Raw genomic sequence first — 16,632 nt, 5'->3', positions numbered from 1 at the left:
TTTTATTCGTTTACATGATCTAGGGATTCCTTTCACACACCAAATTGAAGTCATGGAACAAAGAGCTGATCATAATATGTACGATGATAACAGAAAAATAGCTATGGATAGTGTGAGACAACAAATAACTGAAGCAATATGGGACTCAATGCAGAATAATCCCGAGGTGATGGAGCAAATATTTGGACAAGAAGGACGAAGAATTAACCGATTATGAAAACTAGTTAATGTTTGATATTGTTATTATTTTGCCTAGTAATTCAAATATCAAAACGAGTCTTTTTTTGTCATTTCAACAATGACGAAAGTATTATTGTTGTTATTATTAATATTATTAGTGTTGTCATCTATTAAAAAGTTTGTACTTTGAACAATGACAAATAATATTGAAATGAATACTTCTTAGGCTTAATTATCATTTCAATATAATTAGCCGAATCATATAGGAAAACAAAAGTATTAGCAAAATAATAATTAGCAATATTTATATAATAAGATTATTATTATTATTATTATTATTAAAAATAATATTAAAAGCAATAGTAACAAGAATAAGAATAAAATAATATAATATAAATAATTGAAATATGATATTAATATTTATAATTGTAATAATAGTAATAATAATAATGATAATAATAATAATTATCATTGTTTTATTATCAGAAAATTAAATGACTGAACTGAACTGAACTTATTGCAACTGAACTGAACTGAACTGAACTGATTGCAACTGAACTGAACTGAATTGAACTGAACTGAAAATAAGCTGGGGAGAACAGGCCCTTAGTCTTAATCTTAAACAATCTTCTAACAAACTACTAATATAAATTTCTAATAAGTAACTTATCACATGAACTTAATCATGAATGTAAACATGAATAACCTATCATGAGCATAATATTTTTGAATAATATAAGAAACATGGAAAATCTTTTTTTTCTTAACCGAAAGAAAATTGGAACTTGAATAAGAAATATAAAGCTAGAATTGATAAGAAGAGAAAGAAGAACCTTGAAGTAAGAGAATATGGGACTCTCCAAAGTTTATGTGTGAAAAAGATGGCTTAAGGTATGGGTTATTTATATGAGTAGAATAGGTAGTACTTAACTTCGGATTAAATAATTTGTAACGTTCACCATAGATTAGGAGATTAAACCAAGATTTGTAACCTCCATCATAATTTTGGAAGTTATAGGATAAAAAACTCCTTCCAATCACTATAGAATCTGGTAGGAAAATATGGCCCAATTTTTTATTTTTTTTTTGGTTTTCTGAATTTTTTTGACTAGGATTTTATACCAAAAGCTTAACAAATCCAATTTTGGCGCCATACTTCCGCCAAAATGATTTAAAAACCAGTGAAAATACTAAAATACCCTTTGCTTAAAATATTTATTTTAAAAAAATAAATATTTAATTATACAAATAAATACTAATAAATATGGGGTATTACAAATATGGACCATAAATTTACAACAAGATATTCCGAATCGTTGGATTAAAAATAGTATATTCAATAAAAACAATAAGCACTAATATTTTTCTTCTCTCTCAACCATTAAGTGGTTTTATTTTCCATCACTCCACAATTGTGTCAAATTCAATTAAAATTATACTCCAGCCTCCATTTCTTTTTATTTTACTTACTTCACTTTTTGGTGGAACCAAGGAGGGAATTGCTGCGGCGTTATCCCTCAATATTTCTAACTTGATTATTGAAGGAGATAATTTGGCTGTTATTAAATTCTGTTAGGAAGTCCTGGAAAATTCCTTTGGAAATCAATGATACTATTGTTGACATCAGGACTAATCTAACTCATGTTGGGTTTTTTCAGGTTCAACATTACTTTAGGGAAGCAAACAATTTGCAGATCTTATGGCGCGTAGGGGCCACTCTGTTTTCGATCTTCAGTATTTCTGTCCTCCTTTTGATATTGATTTTTCCCTGTACGTCCGCAAGGATGTTTTAGGTTGACCTCCGGATTAAGGGGTCTTCCTAAGTTTTCTTTCCTTATTAAAAAAAAAGAAGGAAGTCCAAAAGTATGATAAAAAATTGAAAAGTTGGAGAGAGAAACTAAAAAGTTAGAGAGAAAAAAACTAAAAAGTGGGTTAAAATATTAAGAGTTAGTCTTACTTAGACCCGATTCACACTAATACTAGTATCAACTAAAGCCACTCATGTAAGATAGTGAGCTTTTATGTCATATAGCCACCTATTATGATCTAAAACTACACTAATCTACCATTATCTAGCATAGTGGTAGTTTTTTCCCAGTTACCATTTCTTACATTAGTTTATTATAATGAAAATTACACTTTACAAAAAACTTTGAAGAAACAACTCATATCACTTTTCGTATCGAAAATTTAACTTTTACATTTGAAAGTTTAACTTTTATAAGAAAATATAACTATTATCTAAATGTTATTAGTTATCAATTTATTCATAATAGTTAAAGAACATAATTTAAAAGTTATGCTGCCAGGATTGTTATGATTTCACGTTTTGAAATCATGCACATGCGTTCAATCACAACTAGGGGTGTGCACAAACCGACCTAGACCAAAATTCGGACCGACCGGGACCGGACCGGAGATTCTGATCCGTCGTTTATCATGATTCGGGTCCAAATCCGCAAAATTACGGTCCAGATTGGTTGGACCGTGATGTCTATTATTTTAGTAAAAAAAATTAAAAGGTAGAAAGTTAGAAACTTAAAAACCTACTATTTATTCTTTTAGGATTATTATTATTAATTTTTAATGTATATAATTTATAAATATATTCAAATAAAATAAATAAAAAAAATTTTGGAAAAAAAAATTCCGGTCCAAGAGGTACAGGACCAGACCAGACCGGAATTTTTCCAGTCCGGTCCTAGTCCAAGGAAATGCCGGATTTCGGTCCACCGGTCCGGTACACTCCTGGACCGGTGCACACCCCTAATCACAACAATACCACATAGGTACATGAGCAAAAGGTGTACATTTGCAAAGAGCGAAGTGTGGAAAAGAGAAATGGATGGAGAAATATTGGTTATTTTAGACCCACATTGTGCGAAAACAAAGGGAAGAAGTACAAGGAAGAAAAGTCATTTTTAGAAGACTAAAGAAACAAATTTCAAGAACCAAACTGAAATTGATACAATTGCCCCAACTGCTAGATTTTTTAGTTCTTTTTTTAAGTTGTCTTTTGAATTTGACATTTTAGATTCATAAGAAGGTTATTTATTCGTTTATATCTATACTAATATATTAAAAGGCGTGCGTAAATCAGGAACGGTGCCACGTGGCGCTCTCCTAGAGAGTTTTAGATCATGTAATCCATGTACAATAAAAAATTTTAGAAATTACATAGTATAGGTTTTGATCCCGTGACCTCAAGTTCATGTACTAAAGTTTTAACCACTAGACCAAGTAGTATTTAGTGCTATTATATCAAAGTACAATATTAATAAATGAAAATTTTGTTACCCGGGGCATAGCCCGGACCTAATAACTAGTTTGAAACTAAATAATGCTCAATAGATCTTAACTAATTATCAATCCCCCTCAAAAAAAAAAAAAATTATCAATCCTTAATAATACTCATTTCTCTCTCTCCAAAACATTCCAAACGCAAAGAACCCTAAAATAGCACCGTAACTCAGTGGCTTGCCGAGGACATTGAGCCAGTGGCGGAGCCACGTGGTAACAAGGGGTAGCACGTGCTACCCCTGTTTTTAAAAAATTTCAAAAAATCGCAAAAAATTCAGCAGCGCGTTTCATTTGGAAATTTCACTCTCTCAACTCCTCAAACTCAGTCTCTCTCTCTCTCTCTCTCAAGTCTCAAACTCTCAACTCTCATTCTCGGTGTTGACGTGTTGTGTCGTCGAAAATTCGAGTCTCGCCAGTCGCCGGAGTCTTCTTTGTCAACTACTCAGTCTCGATCGGAGAAACCGAGGTCCGAGAAAATGGTAAGTTTATTGTTCCGCGAATTATAAATTTATAATCTAGATCTAGCCCTAAATTTGAGTCTCCTCTTAACTTTGATTCTTAAATCTTAATCCCCTCTTAAGTCTTAACTTTCTTTCTCTTTCTTCTCGGCTCTCCAGAATTAGTTTTCGTGTAAATTGGTCGGCGACGGCGAGAGTGACGGCGACACAGTTGCACTTCGGCGGTTCGGCCTTCCGAGTTCTGGCGTTCAGCCACAACGTTCAGGTAACTTTCTTTCTCTTTCCTCTAAAATTGTTATATGGCAGTTTTTTTATAGTTTTAGGCTGAATTTCAGAATTTGTGGGGAATTGTGTGGCAGATCTTTATTGTTAGTTAAGATAGGCTGAATTTGTGGTTTGTGGAATTTGATTGTTCATTGTTGTGGAATTTGATTGTTCATTGTTGTGGAATTTGATTGTTCATTGTTGTGGAATTTGGGTTGAAATTTTGATTGTGAGGTTGAATTTTGATTGATTATTGTTGTTTTTTTCATTGTTAGTTAGGCTGAATTTGTGGAAATTTGATTGATTGTTGTGAAGTATGATTGTTATTGGGTTGAATTTGTGGAAGTTTGGTAGTGATATATGATATATCATATGGTGTTGAAATAGGAATTTGTGGAATTTGTTAGTTTATTTATTGTAGTTGTGGAATGAATGATTAGTGAATGAAAATCTATATTTCAGAAGCATGAAGAGAAAACAAGGGAGGGATATTTCAAGCTTTTTTTCCAAAGGAACACCTAATGAAAATCAAGTTGATTCAAATTCACCTATTCCTCCCACTCAACCAAGTCAACAAAATTCTTCTCCATTAAGTACTAATCCTCCATCTCAAAATGAAGACTTAGAACTTGGAGCTACTTCACAACTAGGTCTCAAATCCCAACTCCTTTGAAAAGGTTAACAGAAATGGAAATTAAGAGTCTTCCTCAAGATCCGGGAAAGAGGAAAAAATGAGTATTTCCATAATGATGATAGAGATTATATTAGGAGATTCTATATTGATGAGGACTTTGTCAACCGGTAAACATGACTTTCCTTTTAGAGATTTTGGGAAAAGTAGTCGCCGCTTCAATCCTACTTGGTTTAGAAGTATGACACTTGGATTGAGTATAGTGTGGAAAAAGATGCTGCCTTTTGTTTTGCTTGCTATTTGTTCAAGAAAGACAATGAAGGTTCTGATGCTTTTGTTAGTAGGGGTTTAGAACTTGGAGTAAACCAGATGCACTCAATAAGCATATTGGTGGACATATGAGTGTTCACAATAAAGCCATGACGAGTCTTGTTGACTTTAAAAATCAAAAGGATAGTCTTCCATCTGCTTTCAGTAATCAATCGCAAGAAATGGCAAGCAATTATCGGAAGCGATTAGAAGCTTCTGTTAAATGTGTGAAGTACTTATTACTTCAAGGGTTGTTTTTCCGTGGCCATCTTGAAAATTCTGATTCTTTGAATCAAGGCAATTTCCTTGAACTCCTTAAATTTCATGCAAAAGATAGACTTGATGTTGAAAAGGTTGTATTGGAAAACGCTCCGGGAAATTGTAAATGACTGCTCCTTGCATCCAAAAAGACATCATACATGCTTGTGCAAAAGAAACAACGAAAGTCATGCTTGATGAAATTGGTCATGATTTTTTTGCTATCCTTGCTGATGAGTCCGCAGATATATCTGATAAAGAACAAATGGCTCTTTGTTTGCGATACATTGATAGAAATGGTGATTGAATGAACGTTGTCTTGGTTTGGTTCATGTGCCTAACACCACTTCTTTAACTCTTAAAGAGGCAATTGAATCGTTGCTTATCGAGCATTCTCTTAGTCTTTCTAGAGTTCGGGGCAAGGATATGATGGTGCTAGTAACATGCGAGGTGAATAGCTGGTTAAAAACTCTAATAACTGATGAGTGTCCACAAGCATATTATGTTCATTGTTTTGCTCACCAACTTCAATTGACACTAGTTGCGTTGCCAAGAAAAACTCTGATTGTAGTTGGCTTTTTCTTGATGTGCTTCCATTGTTGTTGAATTTTGTTGGTGGTTCACCTAAACGAAAAGAATTTCTTCGACAAAATCAAAGAACACGTGTTGTAGAAGCTTTATCCTCGGGTGAAATAGAATCTGGAACTGGTTTGAATCAAGAGAAATCTTTAAGTAGGCCTGGTGACACTCGTTGGGGATCTCATTTTAAAACAATTGTGAATGTCCTTGATTTATATCGTCCAATCCTTGAGTCACTTGATGCTATTGCTGAATCTTCCATTGAAAAGGCCGACAATTGCAATCATTAATTTGTTGATGACTTTTGATTTTGTTTTTGTGGCATACTTGATGACATCTATTTTTGGGATCACACATGAGTTGAATTTGGCTTTACAAAAGAGTGATCAGGATATTGTGAATGCTATGACTTTGGTTGATGTGACTAAGAGGAATTTGCAAAAGCTTAGAGATGGTGGATGGGATGCTCATATGACTAAAGTATCTTCCTTTTTGGCAAAACATGACATTCAGATTCTGAACATGGAGGGAATGTATGTTGCACCGGGGAGAAGAATGTTTCGTGGTAATGCTTCACAAGTGACAAATCTTCATCATTTTCGGGTTGAGGTTTTTCTAAGTGTTATTGATCAACAATTGCAAGAAATTGAAAATCGATTTAGTGAGAAAAGTAAGGAATTACTTATTTGCATGTCTTGCTTTAATCCTTCTAATCGATTTGCATCATATGATAAAGAAAAATTGCTAAGGCTTGCTGAGTTTTATCCAAATGAATTTTCAAATGCTGAAATGTTCTTTTTTGAACATTCATTGGATAACTTCATGGAAGATGTTCGAAATGATGAGAGGTTTTGGGATGTGAAGACTCTCAATGAGCTTTCTATAAAGCTTGTTGAAACAAAAAAAAACATGAAACTCATTCAAAAGTTTATTTGCTTTTGAAGTTGGTGTTAATTCTTCCTGTGGCGACTGCAAGTGTAGAAAGAGCATTCTCTACTATGACTATGATCAATAATAAATTACAAAATAGCATGGGGGATGGATTGCTAAATGATTGTTTAGTTACTTTTCTTGAGAAAGATTTGTTTTGTGATGTAGAAGTTGATGCGATTGTAAATCGGTTCCAAAATTTGAGGACCCGACGTGAACAATTGTAATTTTCTTTTATTATTGATTTGAAGGTTGTATTTGGATTTTGTAACATTTAGGATTTTGTAACATTTGAATTTAGTAATTACGAACTTTTTTTTTTTGAGTTTCTAGGTAATGTAAAGTTGCGCTACCCCTGGTCCAGAATCCTGGATCCGCCCCTGATTGCAGGTAAAGTTGCTTCAAAAGGGAAAAAATTCCTCTACTGGGTATAGTTGGTTTCCTCTCCTAATCTCTAGTAAGAAACCTTTCAAAGATACTAGAGTGGGTGACCTTAATTTTGAGTCAAAGAAATTCTCAACATTTAAAGGTGAGTAGAGGAAAGGGTTCTAACTTAAAGTATCAAAATGAAGGTAATACTTTAAAATCCAAAAGAACGGAAGTTGAAAGAGGGGATCCAAAGGTATTTACTATTTAGGAATCCTCTAGTAGCTTTTTTCAAAGTGAGTGAGCGCGAAAGTGTAGGGACAAGGTGTAACAAAAAGATTATGACCGCCAATAGAAGAGTTACAATGAAGTTCACCAATACTAGTGTGTTTATTCCTCATACTGTTCTCTAAACTTCAGACTGTGCCACATCAGCTTTTCACTAACTTTTACCTACTTTATATTCTTCAGACTCACTCCAGAGACTCTCTATAAAATGTTTAACATATTATTTTATATTTACTTTATTTCATTTTTTTTTATTTTATATTGCTTACATAAAATCCTGTCATGAGAATAACAAATATTTACTGATTCTGCTTACATAAAATCATGTCATGAGAATAATAAAATCATGTAAAAAGAAAAATTGCACACAAAGGGTTATTTACTTATTTATAGGTTCTTTGTTATAATGATTTTTTTTTTTATATAAAAAAAACAGATTGTAGATTTGGTGTTTTTGGTATTCTCATATCACACAATTGCTTTGTTGGTTTACCAAAAAAAAAAAACAAATTGCTTGCATGGGCCCACTAGAGGAGTCTTTGATAGAGTCTTGGATTTCCAAACTCCATTCCAGACTCATGAAATTTTTGCTAAAAATATCGCTGGTTTTCCTCAAGACTCACCAAAATTTGCACTCAAGACTCTCACTCCAGACTACCGATAATGATACCCTAAAGGCCCCAGACTCGAGCTATCCGTTTCAGGTTTAAGTGTTTTCAATTTTGGTATCTGTTGTGTAAGAGCTTGTAAAGCTCAGTGTAGTGATTGTTTGTTGTTCTTCAAGTGTGTTTGATTTCTGTAACATTCGGTCGATGTAAAAAAACAAAGATCTTAACTAATTCTAGAACAACGCTAACTAATACTACCTCCATATTTTTTTAGTTGCATCATTTGATTTCGTGGTACATCAACGAACTTTGTTAAATTATCTTGTATTATTATATAAGAAAAAATATAGTCAAGTGAGGTCTTGTTAGAATCGTCTCAATGAGAGGATTTCAAATACTTTTCTCCGTATTTTTTTTACTAGCAACACTTTCCTAAAAAGGAAATAATTAATTAGTTGCAACACTTTCTACTTTTGCTTTTCCTTTATCTCTATCTCTATCTCTATCCAATCACATGATATCCTTTCTTTTTTTCTTCTCTACATCGCTCCTATCCAAATTTTGCATTAGAGTTGATGAAAAAAAAATTGTTGCAAGTAAAAGAAAAACGGAGGAAGTATTAAATTTTTATAATTTTCACTTACACCAAATAAGAGATGTTAACTTTCAAAGAATTGTCTCGACAAATGTGAAAAAACAAATGTTGCAAATAAAAAAAGGTACAAAGGTAGTATATCGGATATGTTAACTAAAAAAATAATGTAAGTCTACATATAGATTACAATCTCTAAACTATTGTGCTAGAATACTTAACTAGATTGTCAAAAATATTAACTAATTTATCAAAAATATTATTATGAGAACTTTTGAGACGCAGTCTATGTTTGAAAATATATATCTCTTGAACTTGAGCAACGTTCACATTAAGACTATTATGAGATCGCCTTTTCCAAAAATTTGTGTATAATTTAAGAGTAAGTACTTAATCTGAATCACCACAAGATGATAAAAGTAACCTTAAGTTAATATATTCAACCTCCATTATATCGCAATGCCGACCTGTTGAAACAAAAAGATCCATACATTAATGACCAGCTACATATTAAAAAAAAAAGCAAAAAAAAAGCCAGTCTGCTTCACTATCATTTTTAGTTTATATAAAGGAAAAATTATTTGAACTATTAATTAATTTGTGTAGGTCCCAATTTTAGGAAAAAGTTTGAATTTTTTTCCCTCCAGATTCTGAAATTGTAAAGGTAGTTTTTGTTTAGATATTGGAGGGAACTTGAAATTTCCCTCAAAAGATTAGACATGTAACCCGCCAAGATTAATGTAAAAGTGTTGATTACTTTTTCCCCATAACTATCCCATGTGCAGATTTTTCTCTCTCCTCCACAATATTTTATTATTCTTTTGTACTTGTCTTTTTCTACTTTTCAGATTTTTTAGCCTCTCTCCTACTTTTCACCTTTTGCATTGGTTCTAATGAAAAGCAAACCGTAACAATTAAAAAGAAACGGAGGTAGTATGTCATAAATTATAAAACTTGGATTACACCAGAAGGATTAATTGAGGGAGGTAGGAACTAGGTGACATTTTAAAAAAAATCGTCAATTTTAAGTTACCTAGACCCGCTAAAAATTAAGACTCCTAAAGTTGGGACCTATACAGATTAATCAATAATTCAAACCTTTTAAAAATTATTGCCCAAAGTTCAGACTTCTATTGTCAATTTTTTCTTAAATAAATAAATTTAGCTTTTAGAAACAAGAAGCTAATTATGGTTTTAGATTTAAGTAATTTCTGAACAATATATAGTTCAAGCCCACTTTCTAGTCAATAACGAAGATGGTTGCTGTTAGGCTCTAACGTAACACTTGAGAATTTGTCATCTGCTCAAGGTTGGTTCATAGGTGGATCTCACAAGTAACTATTATCCTTACCCACACGTATTATATCCTGATTCATGAAGAAAATATGAAAACACAACAAAATATTAGATATATATACTCATTCTTGAATGAATGTATAAGCATGTACTCATACTTATATAAGAGATTGGCTCAATAATCAAGGTTTAAATTGTAGCTCTCTTTTTTTTTTCTTCTAATTTTCCTTCATGAGGAATTGATGGTCGTTGTAGCTTAAAATATAGAAACAAACTTCCTCAAAGAATATATATATATATATAGGAGTGAGTTCATATGATAATACATATTTATATGAGAAATGAGAATGAAGTTTACACGCTATAATTCTTATGAATAAGTGATGAAACTCTAATGAAAAAGTGCAAGATCACATGAGAATGCTCCATACATGAGAAATGAGAATGAATCTCAACCACACGATTGGATTAGAGTTACAACACTTGTTCATTAGAGTTATATCCCACTAAAAAATTTTGAACCCAAATTTTTTTTTCTAATATTCTTTTTTTTTTGGAGTTACATCATTTTTTTCATTAGAGTTACATTACTTATTCATAAGAGTTATAGCGCGTAAAATTCATTCTCATATTTCATGTAAGTATGCATTCTCATATATACTCAAAGGTATTGGATTAGAGTTACAACACTTGTTCATTAGAGTTATATCCCCTAAAAAATTTTGAACCCAATTTTTTTTTTCTTAATATCCTTTTTTTTCTGGAATTACATCATTTTTTCATCAGAGTTACATTACTTACTCATAAGAGTTATAGCGCGTAAAATTCATTCTCATTTCTCATGTAAATATGCATTCTCATATGAACTCAAAGGTGGCCCAAAATTTATGTACCACATATGACACTATTGGATGACGTTACGTTCTTGCACCATTTGAATAAAATTAGGAATGTTGGTTCAAGATTACAAAGCCAAACAATTCATGTGTAGCACGCATTGCATAAGCATATGGATGGATGCAATTATATATATATATATATGCAGGTAAGTTTAAAGGATGCTGGTTTTACATCAATGATGATTGTATAGCTTCACATTCTGAGAATGGTCATTCTGGCTTCCACTAAAGTCTTTCTCCAGTTTGTCAACATCGATCTTTTGCTGGAGAGTAAAAAAGATGTGATAAAGTTAAGTGCTGGCTCTAAGGGCCTGTTCTCCCCAGCTTATTTTCAGTTCAGTTAGTTTAGTTTAGTTTAGTTCAGTTCAGATCAGTTCTTTTATAACCATGCATTTTGTTAAATATTATTATTATCTTGGTATAATTTATTTTACTAATTACTCTTATTATTATTATTATTATTATTTAAATATATATCATTACTATTAAGTATTATTATTATTATTATTATTGTTGTTTCTATATATTATTTTGTTTATTATAGCTTTACTCATTATTATTACAATTATTATTAGGAGGAACATGGTTTAGGTCAAAGCACAAATAAACCCACTTTGTTTAGCCCATAAACCAATCAAATCGCGTCAAGACGGTTTATGATGTAATTTTTGCGGTCCAACCCAATCATTATTTTTATTACTAAATATTTTATATTATTAAATTTAATTATTAAAATAGTAATATTAATTTACTTATTAGATATTATTGTTATTATATATCATCATCAAGTATTAATATATTAATACAAATAGTATAAAATAATAATTATTAATTATCATTATTATCATTAATTATTATTATTATTATTAATTTATGATTATTAATATTATTTATTTATAACTATCATTTAAAAATATCCAAAATACTATTATTATTATTCATTATTATTACTTATCATTATAATTATTATTTAATATTCATATTATTATTGTTTAAAATATTATTTATATATTTATTACATTCAGTTTATTTCAATTTAATTTAAATCATTTCAATTCAATTCAATTCAGTTCAGTTCAGTTCAGCTTTGATAAGTTCAGTTCAGTTCAGTTCAAATCAGTTCAGTTCAATTCAGTTCAGCTGTTTTATGCCGAAGAGAACAGGCCCTAAGACTTACATAGTTTAGGACTGACAAGTTTGAAAGTGTTATTACCAATTTCCTGAACAGCTGATATGGCTTCCCTATTTTATGACCAGCAGAAACAAGTTTCCAAGGCTTTTGAACCCTCTCAATATCTTCGTCCCGAAGTGTAAACTCATGAGCTTCAAGCTGAAGCTGCTTCAACACCTAAATTTGCCACCCAAAAGTTCAAATTACTCTAGAAATCAAGCAGAAATAGAGGAAAAAAGATATCAGATTCAAAAACCAAAGCCACAACAAACTCAAACCTCTGTGGTAAATGATGACATAAATGGTTGAAGCAGGCATGCAAGAATTCGAACAACTCCGACTAAAGTTTTGACAACAAAAGAGCACCTTGATCTGTCTTTAGTGTAAAGCTTCCAAACTTCAGTTCTATACAATGCAATGGAGACAACAATTTAAAAATGTAATTTAGTGGATAATCATATGTGTGAGACCATGCCAAAACTCGCCGTTACCTGGAAGTATCGATTTCCCTCATTAGCAATAGCCATTGCAGCCTTCAGACCATCCTTCAACTTACCCTACAGTTAAAAGAAACATTATCAAGAGCGAACATTAAATCATGCACATACTACTTCAGGCGAAAGGGGTAACAGAGATACCTTCTCCAAAGCCTTGACATATTCCTGCACGTAGTGTTTAAGATAATGAACCAAGTCAGTGTCCATCTCAGTCAGTACAACATCATCAGATACATCAGGGACAACGGAGTTATATCCTTTGCCTGTGGAGAAATGGAGGAAAGATATAAAATAATATTGGAAAAAAGAGCAAAATCGCTCTTTATAGACAAGTACAAACACTAACAAGCAATCACTTGCACAATATACTCAGACACCTCATACATGAACTAAACAAGCTAATAGAAACATCTTAATTTCTTATTGCACAATTCCGTTACACTATCATTTCAATTTGTAGCAATTTATATGTTCCATCACTACAGTAGGAACATGACAACTACTGCAATCCACCAAAGTAAAAGTGGAGAGAGTGTTGAATCACAACTTTAGCAACAATTAAACAATGTAATGAAGCACAAAGTCAAATTACCAGTGGGCTTAGCAACAAAGCTGAGCACACGATTCATGAAGTTGCCCAGATTATCAGCAAGCTCGCTATTCAATTTAGCTTGCAAGTCCTCCCAAGAAAATCTTGAATCAGATGTCTGACCATGTAAATTCATCATTAATTCAACTAGCAAATGATCTACAGGTACAATATTATTTAACAACAATATCCAAAGTTCAAAACCTTAACAAAGTTTCAAAAGGAAAACAAAAGGCTTACCTCTGGTCTAATACTTGTCAAGTAGTATCTCCATACTTCTGCAGGTATTCTGTTTTTTTCGCATCATCACCAAAAACACCAATACCATTGCTCTTAGAGAATTTTCCTGCAGAAGCATTACCATTGCAACAAAAGTGAACAACAAACATGCAAAACCAATTTATAAAAAGTTGTGCATCTTAGATGTAGCAAGCAAACGGTGTAGAACAAATTAATCACGCAGAAGTCCAGAACAAACCTGCACCATATAACAGAAAATGAGTAGCATGTATCGAATGAGGAAGGGTCCAATTTTCCCCAGTTCCTATCAGATATGAAGGAAAATAGACCTGAATCAAGGTTAACGGTTAGGCAATTAACGAATGAATATTTGTGGAAGCATAATAAAAAAAGAAAAGAAAGGAAGGTAAGTATAAAAAGATTACTGAGTGAAAAGGGACATTGTCTTTCCCCATGAAACAGTGAAGCTCAACATTGTCAGGATTCTTCCACCACAGCTCCCACTTGGATGTGTGACACTTTGTGATGGATATATAACCAAGGGGGGCATCAAACCAAACATACATCACCTTGTATGTACCAAGAAACAAGGAACAATCACAAACCACACCTACCTTTCAGAAAAAGGAATTAATTCATATATTTATATCTCACCTTTTCTTTCAATTTTTCAGGAAATGGAACAGGAACTCCCCATTTAAGGTCACGAGTGATGCACTTTGGCTGAAGTTGTTTATCGAGAAGATTCTTTGTGCTGGTATCTGCTTGTTGATTCGAGAAGGTGACCTTATCCGAAAGGGCTTTCAACTCCGGTTGCACATTAGCTAGTTGCAGAAACAGATGCTCTGAGGTGAGTGGACTCAGGCTCAAACTCCCACAGATCTGCCACAAGGTAGGTATGTAGCTACTAGCTAATGCTAATCATACCAAAGAGAAGGAAAAACAAAAAGATTATAACTTGCATTTAGGTTTAATCAAATCTCTGGCGTTCAGAAATGCGCCACAGCTCTCGCATTGATCACCTTTACAAGACAAAAGGCAGCGCGGGCACTGACCTTCGACAAGACTATCTGCTAAGAACTTAAGACAATGCTCACAATACAACTGCGAGAGAAAAGAAAAGATAGCCACAAAACAACTAAGGAATCTACTTCAAAGCTAAAAACCTGATGTAATGAACTAATAACTACAAATGGATGCAGTAGCACTCACTTCCTAGGAAAAACTAGTAAGCCAACAGTTGGATAAAAAGTGTGAAATAAAAACTTCAGGGGACAACATACACTAGATAACAGAGCAGTTCAAATAAGAGTAATACTCTGATCAAAATTTTGGAGTCTGTTGGTTGAATTTGAATTGTTATAATATATTTGCACATATACTAGCGAGTTGGTTAAATTGGAATTGGTATTGAAGGATCCTAATCCAACCTGGACTGTTTAACTTGTGAAAATTCTATTGTGCTCCCAGGAGCACGGTGCACACCGGGCAAATTTGTTCCATTTCCGATGAGTAAATGTTCTATTTCAACATATGTTCGTTTTAAAGAATATTTTTTCCGCAAAAAAAATATGTTCTAGTTTCCGTAAAATTTGTTTTATTTTCAATAAGAAAATGTTCTATTTCAACAAATGTTCGTTTTAATCTAATCTTTTAGCATAAAATTATGTTCTATTTTCCATGAAATTTTTTCTATTTTCGATAAGCAAATGTTCTATTTCAAAAAATATTCTTTGAAAGCTTATTTTCCAGCAAAAAATATTGTTCTATTCTCCCTGAAAATATATTCTATATTTGATAAGCAAATATTCTATTTAAGTAATTGAATTCTAGTAATGTTCCACTTCAACAATAAAATTTTCATTTTCGTAATTGAATTATGGTAATATTCAACTTCAAAAGATTGATGTTCGTTGTCGTAAATGAATTATTGTAATGTTCTATTACAATAGTAAAATGTTCGTTTTCGTAAATGTACTTTTGTAATGTTCCACTTCAACAGTAAAATGTCTATTTTCGTATTCGTAAATATTCTATTTTGTATTGTGGGAGCACAACCCTCATTGTGCTCTTGTAAGCAAAATGCAAGCATTATTTAACTTATGCATATAGCCCAGCCCGACCAGGCCCAGCCCGAACCCGACCCATTGAGCAAGCCCACTCAAAAACAAGTGCTCACACAATATTTAAAGAGCAAAATTAGGTATCGCAAACAAATCAAATGCAACAAAATACCAACAAGCCATCAATCAACTCATAAAGGAGCATAATCGACTAACGAAGGCGCATAATTGCATAATCAACCTAACCTAAAAAAAATAAAATTGAACATACAAAGCACAACAACCAAAGAAAAGTTAACATGTACAAAATTTTGGTAGTGAAAGACAACAAGCAATTAAATTAAACGCAATACAACACTTTATAAACCCAAATTAAAGCTTGTAAAAATAATAAAAAGAACAAAAAAAAAAAAAAAAACCTGTTCGAGTTTATCTTCCTTCAAGAGTTGGTTGTTATTGAGAGAATTAAGAACTTGGTGACAAATAGAAGTGTGTTCCATAGTAGAAGTTCGGCCAAATTGATCAAAAGAAATATGAAACCAATCATAAATCTCTTTATGCAAAGGATGGTACTTATCACAAATTTGACGAGGAGTAAGATTGTCCATAACTGCACGAACCTCAGTGGTGGTGCCATATTCATCAGTGCCACAAACGAACAACACATTATAGCCTCGTAGACGACAATATCGAGCAAATATATCCGCGCTTAGCACTGATCCGATGATGTTGCCTAGATGAGGTACATTGTTAACGTATGGGAGTGCACTCGTAATCAGTATATTTCGCTTGCCTGCAATCGGAACCTTTTCCATCGAAGACAATTGGAGACGTGACTCTTTATTTTTCTCTCTGGAAAACTCTGTTAATTATCACTCAGAATATTCATAAATAAATGACGATTGTCATGAAATACTTATTATGGTGGATGTCTATTAAGGAATAATATCTTGTATATGGAGTACTAGTTTACATGTAGTTCTATTTGTAACTAGGTCACTTGTTCCCCAAGCAAATCACCTACATGTTGTACTATATTAATGCCCCTTATATAGGAATAGGATACGACTATAATCCTATACAACTCTTTATCTTTCCAATCTTAATTTCACAA

The 16,632-nt window shown here is 32.4% G+C and overlaps 2 protein-coding genes and 1 pseudogene across 2 annotated transcripts; 2 read left to right on the top strand and 1 right to left on the bottom strand.

The window, feature by feature from the left end:
* Positions 1-5,527: 5,527 nt before the first annotated feature.
* On the top strand, positions 5,528-6,269 carry LOC125492729 (uncharacterized). The gene is made up of 3 exons (XM_057391565.1): positions 5,528-5,699; positions 5,765-5,861; positions 5,972-6,269. Exons 1-3 carry the CDS (start codon positions 5,528-5,530, stop codon positions 6,267-6,269), a joined length of 567 nt encoding a protein of 188 aa, XP_057247548.1.
* A 40-nt stretch (positions 6,270-6,309) lies between these two features.
* Positions 6,310-6,921, top strand: LOC125492731 (uncharacterized). Its single transcript, XM_048635445.1, has one exon. The coding sequence runs from the start codon at positions 6,310-6,312 to the stop codon at positions 6,919-6,921; it is 612 nt and encodes a 203-aa protein (XP_048491402.1).
* Positions 6,922-11,131: 4,210 nt separating this feature from the next.
* LOC104883958 (methionine--tRNA ligase, cytoplasmic-like) lies at positions 11,132-16,382 on the bottom strand (annotated as a pseudogene).
* Positions 16,383-16,632: the final 250 nt, after the last annotated feature.

The sequence above is a fragment of the Beta vulgaris genome, chromosome 8, assembly GCF_026745355.1.
Source record: "Beta vulgaris subsp. vulgaris cultivar EL10 chromosome 8, EL10.2, whole genome shotgun sequence".
Classification (NCBI taxonomy): domain Eukaryota; kingdom Viridiplantae; phylum Streptophyta; class Magnoliopsida; order Caryophyllales; family Amaranthaceae; genus Beta; species Beta vulgaris.
The sequence above is the reverse complement of the archived record's forward strand: the minus strand, read 5'-3'. Positions and strand labels throughout refer to the sequence as shown.

Excerpts from the sequence above, each read along its gene's own strand:
- LOC125492731 (XM_048635445.1), top strand. The coding sequence starts at position 6,310 with ATGACATCTATTTTTGGGATCACACATGAGTTGAATTTGGCTTTACAA.
- LOC125492729 (XM_057391565.1), top strand. The coding sequence starts at position 5,528 with ATGACTGCTCCTTGCATCCAAAAAGACATCATACATGCTTGTGCAAAA. Across the intron at positions 5,700-5,764 it reads GCGATACATTGATAGAAATG|AGGCAATTGAATCGTTGCTT; the intron begins GTGATTGAATGA and ends TAACTCTTAAAG. Across the intron at positions 5,862-5,971 it reads ACATGCGAGGTGAATAGCTG|TTGGCTTTTTCTTGATGTGC; the intron begins GTTAAAAACTCT and ends CTCTGATTGTAG.